General features: G+C 45.3%; 1 protein-coding gene across 1 annotated transcript in view; it reads left to right on the plus strand.

Annotated features, from left to right (window-relative positions):
- The window catches only part of LOC115119522 (GRAM domain-containing protein 2A-like), an 86,456-nt gene extending 75,909 nt beyond the window's left edge, over positions 1–10,547 (plus strand). The window contains exons 10-13 of the mRNA XM_065015942.1: positions 192–250; positions 6,154–6,247; positions 7,042–7,149; positions 8,276–10,547. Of these exons, the coding sequence (XP_064872014.1) occupies positions 192–250; positions 6,154–6,247; positions 7,042–7,149; positions 8,276–8,321 (307 nt within the window). The 3' untranslated portion in view covers positions 8,322–10,547. The remainder of the gene's footprint in view (positions 1–191; positions 251–6,153; positions 6,248–7,041; positions 7,150–8,275) is intronic.
- The last annotated feature ends 301 nt before the right edge of the window (positions 10,548–10,848 follow it).

The raw sequence follows: 10,848 nt of genomic DNA on the forward strand, positions 1-10,848 counted from the left end.
TTACCTACGGAGGTTCCACTGACATTAAAGGGTAAGATCAGTGGACATCCCCTACCTACCTACGGAGGTTCCCCTGACATTAAAGGGTAAGATCAGTGGACATCCCTACCTACCCACTACGGAGGTTCCACTGACATTAAAGGGTAAGATCAGTGGACATCCCCTACCTACCTACGGAGGTTCCCTGACATTAAGGTAAGATCAGTGGACATCCCCTACCTACCTACGGAGGTTCCACTGACATTAAAGGGTAAGATCAGTGGACATCCCTACGGAGGTTCCACTGACATTGGTAAGATCAGTGGACATCCCCTACCCACCTACGGAGGTTCCACTGACATTAAAGGGTAAGATCAGTGGACATCCCCCTACCTACCTACGGAGGTTCCCCTGACATTAAAGGGTAAGATCAATGGACATCCCCTACCTACCTACGGAGGTTCCCCTGACATTAAAGGGTAAGATCAGTGGACATCCCCTACCTACCTACGGAGGTTCCACTGACATTAAAGGGTAAGATCAGTGGACATCCCCCTACCTACCTACGGAGATCAGTTCCCTGACATTAAAGGGTAAGATCAGTGGACATCCCCTACCTACCTACCTACGGAGGTTCCACTGACATTAAAGGGTAAGATCAGTGGACATCCCCTACCTACCTACGGAGGTTCCACTGACATTAAAGGGTAAGATCAGTGGACATCCCTACCTACCTACCTACGGAGGTTCCACTGACATTAAAGGGTAAGATCAGTGGACATCCCCCTACCTACCTACGGAGGTTCCACTGACATTAAAGGGTAAGATCAGTGGACATCCCCTACCTACCTACAGAGGTTCCCTGACATTAAAGGGTAAGATCAGTGGACATCCCCTACCTACCTACACGGAGGTTCCCTGACATTAAAGGGTAAGATCAGTGGACATCCCCTACCTACCTACGGAGGTTCCACTGACATTAAAGGGTAAGATCAGTGGACATCCCCTACCTACCTACGGAGGTTCCACTGACATTAAAGGGTAAGATCAGTGGACATCCCCCTACCTACCTACGGAGGTTCCCCTGACATTAAAGGGTAAGATCAATGGACATCCCCTACCTACCTACGGAGGTTCCCCTGACATTAAAGGGTAAGATCAGTGGACATCCCTACCTACCTACGGAGGTTCCACTGACATTAAAGGGTAAGATCAGTGGACATCCCCTACCTACCTACGGAGGTTCCCTGACATTAAAGGGGTAAGATCAGTGGACATCCCTACCTACCTACGGAGGTTCCACTGACATTAAAGGGTAAGATCAGTGGACATCCCTACCTACCTACCTACGGAGGTTCCACTGACATTAAAGGGTAAGATCAGTGGACATCCCCTACCTACCTACGGAGGTTCCCCTGACATTAAAGGGTAAGATCAGTGGACATCCCCTACCTACCTACGGAGGTTCCACTGACATTAAAGGGTAAGATCAGTGGACATCCCCCTACCTACCTACGGAGGTTCCACTGACATTAAAGGGTAAGATCAGTGGACATCCCCTACCTACCTACGGAGGTTCCCTGACATTAAAGGGTAAGATCAGTGGACATCCCTACCTACCTACGGAGGTTCCCCTGACATTAAAGGGTAAGATCAGTGGACATCCCTACCTACCTACAGAGGTTCCCTGACATTAAAGGGTAAGATCAGTGGACATCCCCTACCTACCTACGGAGGTTCCCTGACATTAAAGGGTAAGATCAGTGGACATCCCCTACCTACCTACGGAGGTTCCACTGACATTAAAGGGTAAGATCAGTGGACATCCCCCTACCTACCTACGGAGGTTCCACTGACATTAAAGGGTAAGATCAGTGGACATCCCCTACCTACCTACGGAGGTTCCACTGACATTAAAGGGTAAGATCAGTGGACATCCCTACCTACCTCCTGGGAGGTTCCACTGACATTAAAGGTAAGATCAGTGGACATCCCCCTACCTACCTACACCTACGGAGGTTCCACTGACATTAAAGGGTAAGATCAGTGGACATCCCCTACCTACCTACGGAGGTTCCCCTGACATTAAAGGGTAAGATCAGTGGACATCCCCCTACCTACCTACGGAGGTTCCACTGACATTAAAGGGTAAGATCAGTGGACATCCCCTACCTACCTACGGAGGTTCCACTGACATTAAAGGGTAAGATCAGTGGACATCCCCTACCTACCTACGGAGGTTCCCCTGACATTAAAGGGTAAGATCAGTGGACATCCCCTACCTACCTACGGAGGTTCCCTGACATTAAAGGGTAAGATCAGTGGACATCCCCTACCTACCTACGGAGGTTCCCCTGACATTAAAGGGTAAGATCAGTGGACATCCCCTACCTACCTACGGAGGTTCCCCTGACATTAAAGGGTAAGATCAGTGGACATCCCCTACCTACCTACGGAGGTTCCACTGACATTAAAGGGTAAGATCAGTGGACATCCCCCTACCTACCTACGGAGGTTCCACTGACATTAAAGGGTAAGATCAGTGGACATCCCCTACCTACCTACTGAGGTTCCACTGACATTAAAGGATAAGATCAGTGGACATCCCCTACCTACCTACGGAGGTTCCCCTGACATTAAAGGGTAAGATCAGTGGACATCCCCTACCTACCTACGGAGGTTCCACTGACATTAAAGGGTAAGATCAGTGGACATCCCCTACCTACCTACGGAGGTTCCACTGACATTAAAGGGTAAGATCAGTGGACATCCCCCTACCTACCTACGGAGGTTCCCCTGACATTAAAGGGTAAGATCAATGGACATCCCCTACCTACCTACGGAGGTTCCCCTGACATTAAAGGGTAAGATCAGTGGACATCCCCTACCTACCTACGGAGGTTCCACTGACATTAAAGGGTAAGATCAGTGGACATCCCCTACCTACCTACGGAGGTTCCCCTGACATTAAAGGGTAAGATCAGTGGACATCCCCTACCTACCTACGGAGGTTCCACTGACATTAAAGGGTAAGATCAGTGGACATCCCCTACCTACCTACCTACGGAGGTTCCACTGACATTAAAGGGTAAGATCAGTGGACATCCCCTACCTACCTACGGAGGTTCCACTGACATTAAAGGGTAAGATCAGTGGACATCCCCTACCTACCTACCTACGGAGGTTCCACTGACATTAAAGGGTAAGATCAGTGGACATCCCCTACCTACCTACCTACGGAGGTTCCACTGACATTAAAGGGTAAGATCAGTGGACATCCCCTACCTACCTACGGAGGTTCCCCTGACATTAAAGGGTAAGATCAGTGGACATCCCCCTACCTACCTACGGAGGTTCCACTGACATTAAAGGGTAAGATCAGTGGACATCCCCCTACCTACCTACGGAGGTTCCACTGACATTAAAGGGTAAGATCAGTGGACATCCCCTACCTACCTACGGAGGTTCCCCTGACATTAAAGGGTAAGATCAGTGGACATCCCCTACCTACCTACGGAGGTTCCCCTGACATTAAAGGGTAAGATCAGTGGACATCCCCTACCTACCTACAGAGGTTCCCCTGACATTAAAGGGTAAGATCAGTGGACATCCCCTACCTACCTACGGAGGTTCCCCTGACATTAAAGGGTAAGATCAGTGGACATCCCCTACCTACCTACGGAGGTTCCACTGACATTAAAGGGTAAGATCAGTGGACATCCCCTACCTACCTACGGAGGTTCCACTGACATTAAAGGGTAAGATCAGTGGACATCCCCTACCTACCTACTGAGGTTCCACTGACATTAAAGGATAAGATCAGTGGACATCCCCTACCTACCTACGGAGGTTCCCCTGACATTAAAGGGTAAGATCAGTGGACATCCCCCTACCTACCTACGGAGGTTCCACTGACATTAAAGGGTAAGATCAGTGGACATCCCCTACCTACCTACGGAGGTTCCCCTGACATTAAAGGGTAAGATCAGTGGACATCCCCTACCTACCTACGGAGGTTCCCTGACATTAAAGGGTAAGATCAGTGGACATCCCCTACCTACCTACGGAGGTTCCCTGACATTAAAGGGTAAGATCAGTGGACATCCCCTACCTACCTACGGAGGTTCCCTGACATTAAAGGGTAAGATCAGTGGACATCCCCTACCTACCTACGGAGGTTCCCTGACATTAAAGGGTAAGATCAGTGGACATCCCCCTACCTACCTACGGAGGTTCCACTGACATTAAAGGGTAAGATCAGTGGACATCCCCTACCTACCTACGGAGGTTCCCCTGACATTAAAGGGTAAGATCAGTGGACATCCCCTACCTACCTACGGAGGTTCCCCTGACATTAAAGGGTAAGATCAGTGGACATCCCTACCTACCTACGGAGGTTCCACTGACATTAAAGGGTAAGATCAGTGGACATCCCTACCTACCTACGGAGGTTCCCTGACATTAAAGGGTAAGATCAGTGGACATCCCCTACCTACCTACGGAGGTTCCACTGACATTAAAGGGTAAGATCAGTGGACATCCCCTACCTACCTACGGAGGTTCCACTGACATTAAAGGGTAAGATCAGTGGACATCCCCTACCTACCTACGGAGGTTCCCTGACATTAAAGGGTAAGATCAGTGGACATCCCCTACCTACCTACGGAGGTTCCCCTGACATTAAAGGGTAAGATCAGTGGACATCCCCTACCTACCTACGGAGGTTCCACTGACATTAAAGGGTAAGATCAGTGGACATCCCCTACCTACCTACGGAGGTTCCCCTGACATTAAAGGGTAAGATCAGTGGACATCCCCCTACCTACCTACGGAGGTTCCCCTGACATTAAAGGGTAAGATCAGTGGACATCCCCTACCTACCTACGGAGGTTCCCCTGACATTAAAGGGTAAGATCAATGGACATCCCCTACCTACCTACGGAGGTTCCCCTGACATTAAAGGGTAAGATCAGTGGACATCCCCTACCTACCTACGGAGGTTCCCCTGACATTAAAGGGTAAGATCAGTGGACATCCCTACCTACCTACGGAGGTTCCCCTGACATTAAAGGGTAAGATCAGTGGACATCCCCTACCTACCTACGGAGGTTCCACTGACATTAAAGGGTAAGATCAGTGGACATCCCCTACCTACCTACGGAGGTTCCACTGACATTAAAGGGTAAGATCAGTGGACATCCCCTACCTACCTTGATACAGTGTTATTTGGGATTGGATTCGGGTTATTGATAGTGTTATTTGGGATTGGATTTGGGTTATTGATACAGTGTTATTTGGGATTGGATTGGGGTTATTTGAAATTGGATTTGGGTTATTGATACAGTGTTATTTGGGATTGGATTGGATTTGGGTTATTGATACAGTGTTATTTGGGATTGGATTTGGGTTATTGATACAGTGTTATTTGGGATTGGATTTGGGTTATTGATACAGTGTTATTTGGGATTGGATTTGGGTTATTGATACAGTGTTATTTGGGATTGGATTTGGGTTATTGATACAGTGTTATTTGGGATTGGATTTGGGTTATTGATACAGTGTTATTTGGGATTGGATTTGGGTTATTGATACAGTGTTATTTGGGATTGGATTTGGGTTATTGATACAGTGTTATTTGGGATTGGATTTGGGTTATTGATACAGTGTTATTTGGGATTGGATTTGGGTTATTGATACAGTGTTATTTGGGATTGGATTTGGGTTATTGATACAGTGTTATTTGGGATTGGATTTGGGTTATTGATACAGTGTTATTTGGGATTGGATTTGGGTTATTGATACAGTGTTATTTGGGATTGGATTTGGGTTATTGATACAGTGTTATTTGGGTTATTGATACAGTGTTATTTGGGATTGGATTTGGGTTATTGATACAGTGTTATTTGGGATTGGATTTGGGTTATTGATACAGTGTTATTTGGGATTGGATTTGGGTTATTGATAGTGTTATTTGGGATTGGATTTGGGTTATTGATACAGTGTTATTTGGGATTGGATTTGGGTTATTGATACAGTGTTATTTGTGTTGTTCATTGGATTCATTCTGGCATTTTTAGATTTGTTGATTTTATGTTTTTTTTGTTACTGTTAGGAGACAGTAACACAAGCATTTTGCTTCACCCTATAACATGTGCGGTGCTGTGTTGTGTGCAGAGCGGAGTCTGGAGACAGGGAAGATCCTCCTGACAGAGCCAGTACCAGAACTGGGCCACATGGAGTACCAACTGCTCAAGTTCTTCATCCTGCTGTGAGTACTGGACGGAATAACCTGACCTGTTTGTACTCTGGTGGAATGCCGCAGTGTTTCCCCAAACTCGCTCCTGGTGACCCAAGATTCAAATAATCAACGTTTTATTTTTTTTAACCTTTATTTAACTCGGCAAGTCAGTTAAGAACAAAATCTTATTTTCAATGATGGCCTAGGAACAGTGGGTTAACTGCCTGTTCAGGGGCAGAAAGACAGATTTTTACCTTGTCCGCTCGGGGATTTGAACGTGCAACCTTCCGGTTGCTAGTCCAACACTAAACACTAGGCTATCCTGCCGCCCCACTAATGATTAGTTTGTTATTTGAATCAGCTGTGTAGTGTTTGGGCAACAAAAACTAAACGTGCAACACTTAGGGTCCCCGAGACAGAGATGGAAAACACTGGGCTAAGGCATCTCTCATTGTATTACACACTTACTGTCATAATGCCACCTGCTGGTTGTAGTTATTATTGCACATTCATATTACACTTACCTATTACATATCAACCTATGAGTTGAGAAATGGATCATTGGTGGAGTGTAGGTCTACTGTGCATACCAATACCCCTGTGACCCTCCCAGGCCCATGTTGGCCACGCTTAAGAACATATATTGTAGATTCATAATATTACATTATACCCTCTAAACTTATTCCACCCCTTGGCAAAAATGAGTTTCATCTGATGCTGTTAATAGTATATATTTGTTTGAAAATATTTTGAAGTACCTCCACTGACCCCACTTTGAGAACCCCTGTGGTAAACAATGTGCGGCGTGTGTCTGTCTCCTTCAGTATCGTCCTGCTCGTCCTGTCCTCCTGCTACCTGGCCTTCCGTGTGTGTTGTCTAGAGCAGCAGCTGTCCTTCCTCAACACACATCCCACAATGCCCATGAGAGAGAGGTGAGGGACACACACACACACACACACAAGAGAGAGGTAAGTGTACATCTTCAATCTCTCACACATATACACACTTCTCATTTTTGACCCATGAATGTCACCTTTCTCTCCCAGTTCCTTTTAGCTAATTTCCCATCTCAACACAGGGATGAATGCTTTGAGCTAATTTCCCATCTCAACACAGGGATGAATGCTTTGAGCTAATTTCCCATCTCAACACAGGGCTGGATGTTTGAGCTAATTTCCCATCTCAACACAGGCTAGATGTTTGAGCTAATTTCCCATCTCAACACAGGGCTGGATGTTTGAGCTAATTTCCCATCTCAACACAGGGCTGGATGCTTTTAGCTAATTTCCCATCTCAACACAGGGCTGGATGCTTTGAGCTAATTTCCCATCTCAACACAGGGCTGGATGTTTGAGCTAATTTCCCATCTCAACACAGGCTAGATGTTTGAGCTAATTTCCCATCTCAACACAGGGCTGGATGTTTGAGCTAATTTCCCATCTCAACACAGGGCTGGATGCTTTTAGCTAATTTCCCATCTCAACACAGGGCTGGATGCTTTGAGCTAATTTCCCATCTCAACACAGGGCTGGATGCTTTGAGCTAATTTCCCATCTCAACACAGGGCTGGATGCTTTGAGCTAATTTCCCATCTCAACACAGGGCTGGATGCTTTGAGCTAATTTCCCATCTCAACACAGGGCTGGATGCTTTGAGCTAATTTCCCATCTCAACACAGGGCTGGATGCTTTGAGCTAATTTCCCATCTCAACACAGGGCTGGATGCTTTGAGCTAATTTCCCATCTCAACACAGGGCTGGATGCTTTGAGCTAATTTCCCATCTCAACACAGGGCTGGATGCTTTGAGCTAATTTCCCATCTCAACACAGGGCTGAATGTTTGCTGTATTAGTCATATTTTATTAGATAAAACATTGCTTCCCCACTTCGAGAGGAGATATGGTTGTTTCTTTGCCAACGTTTGTCTCTTCCCAGGTAACACTTGCTGCATGCTGCGTCAACATTGGACAGATGGTCTGTCAGTCACGGAGGTTCTCCTGGCGATTGGGCAAACAGAGACTCTGTTTGTTTACCTGTTCACTCTGTCCCACCCTGTAGGTGTGGAGAAGTGCCCTGCTGGTTCAATGAAAAGACAATGACTTGAGAAAATCCAAGACCTGAAGCCAAAACTGCAGTTAAATAGACCATCCAATAGGGGGTGCCGGAGAGACTAGAATCCTCTTGTCGTTCCCTAGAAAGACTATGGACTGCAGACAAAAGACTGGAATGGATGGAGGAGGATTGGAAGAAGACGACTACAGAGTAGGTGTCAATGGGACAGAGCCAACGGAGTTCACCTGACCTTTGACCTCAATGTCCTTGTTTTACTCGGATTCTGCCAAGGAACTTTACAATACCAGTCAACTGATCAGACACTTCCGCGTCCCGGATTTTAGAGACAGAGCCTGTTGTCAGACACACGGAGCCTGTTGTCAGACACACGGAGCCTGTTGTCAGACACACGGAGCCTGTTGTCAGACACACGGAGCCTGTTGTCAGACACACGGAGCCTGTTGTCAGACACACGGAGCCTGTTGTCAGACACACGGGGCCTGTTGTCAGACACACGGGGCCTGTTGTCAGACACACGGAGCCTGTTGTCAGACACACGGAGCCTGTTGTCAGACACACAGAGCCTGTTGTCAGACACACGGAGCCTGTTGTCAGACACACGGAGCCTGTTGTCAGACACACGGAGCCTGTTGTCAGACACACGGAGCCTGTTGTCAGACACACAGGGCATTTTTCAACAGGAATAGACTGTACCCAGTAGGGGAGTTGCTACGAGAGAGACTGAATAAAGATTGAATATAAGAAGGCAGTCCGATCAGGAACTCAACCTGACCTGGTCAACCATTTCCAACCGTAGCCCACCTTGCAATGTTTACTGTGCATGGTCACCGAGACATAACCGTTCCTGTAATACTAAAGAAAAATATAAACTATTTCAATGGACACTATTATCAGAGGTTTAACATTCCTGTCAGAATTTGAAGATGCTGTGCTCGAGTCTTGTCATGCCAACTGAAAACATGCTACTGTGTGTGTCAGGTTAGGTTGTGAAAGTGTGTGTGTGTGTTTGAGTGTATTAACCATTGTTTGTGTGACTTAACAAGTGGCTAGGACTGTGTCAAGGTAGTCGGTAGCTTCTCCATGTCATGTAATAATAGATATTGACAGAATTGTAAAGCCATTGTCTGTGCATCTGTGTTGGATGGAGTGGAACTTTGGACGTGAATGGAGAGAAAGTGGTGAAAGTATTGAGAGAGAGAGAGGAGAGAAAGACAGAGAGGAGAGAGAGAGAGAGAGAGAGAGAGAAAGACAGAGACAGAGAGGAGAGACAGTGAGGGACACAGAGTGAGAGAGAGGAGACAGAGCGGAGAGACCGTGAGAGACAGAGAGAGACGGGAGACAGACCGAGAAAGAGAGACTCAGGTTGACAATGAATTAGGTTGCTGTCAACTTGCCCTTAATGTTCCATGAGGAGGAGGTGTGTACTATAAATATTATAATATTCCATGAGGAGGTGTGTACTATAAATGTTATAATATTCCATGAGGAGGAGGTGTACTATAAATATTATAATGTTCTATTTCATGAGGAGGAGGTGTGTACTATAAATATTATAATGTTCCATGAGGAGGAGGTGTGTACTATAAATGTTATAATATTTCATGAGGAGGAGGTGTACTATAAATGTTATAATGTTCCATGAGGAGGAGGTGTGTACTATAAATATTATAATATTCCATGAGGAGGAGGTGTGTACTATAAATGTTATAATATTTCATGAGGAGGAGGTGTACTATAAATGTTATAATGTTCCATGAGGAGGAGGTGTGTACTATAAATATTATAATATTCCATGAGGAGGTGTGTACTATAAATATTATAATGTTCCATGAGGAGGAGTGTACTATAAATATTATAATATTCAAGGAGGAGGAGGAGTGTACTATAAATATTATAATGTTCCATGAGGAGGTGTGTACTATAAATATTATAATGTTCCATGAGGAGGTGTGTACTATAAATATTATAATATTCAAGGAGGAGGAGGAGTGTACTATAAATATTAGAATATTCCATGAGGAGGTGTGTACTATAAATATTAGAATATTCCATGAGGAGGAGATGTGTACTATAAATATTATAATATTCCATGAGGAGGTGTGTACTATAAATATTGACTTAACAAATAAATACTTATTTCCCTCATTAAAATGAGGGATGAATTAAATCTATTTATAACATTTTTGACATGCGTTTATCTTTGATTCTTGTTGTTATTCTGTCTCTCACTATTCAAATAAACCTTCCATTAAAATGATAGACTGATCATTTCTTTGTCAGTGGGCAAACGTACAAAATCAGCAGGGGATCAAATACTTTTTTCCCTCACTGTATTTATTTATGCACACTGTGTCCTAATAAGTACTTACAAAACATGACTACTACTTAAACAGAGTTCATATCGCAGTATGCAACACATCTGTTTGTATTGCTCAGAAAAATACATTAGGGATGAGAGAAGAAAAATACATTAGGGATGAGAGAAAGTCTGCCGAAAAGCTGATATTTCTATGAGGGAAAGGCAGACAGGCTGTGTTCCGTGAGCTGTGTAGAGCATA

Source organism: Oncorhynchus nerka, unplaced genomic scaffold (assembly GCF_034236695.1).
Source record: "Oncorhynchus nerka isolate Pitt River unplaced genomic scaffold, Oner_Uvic_2.0 unplaced_scaffold_1205, whole genome shotgun sequence".
In the NCBI taxonomy this organism is placed as follows: Eukaryota; Metazoa; Chordata; class Actinopteri; order Salmoniformes; family Salmonidae; genus Oncorhynchus; species Oncorhynchus nerka.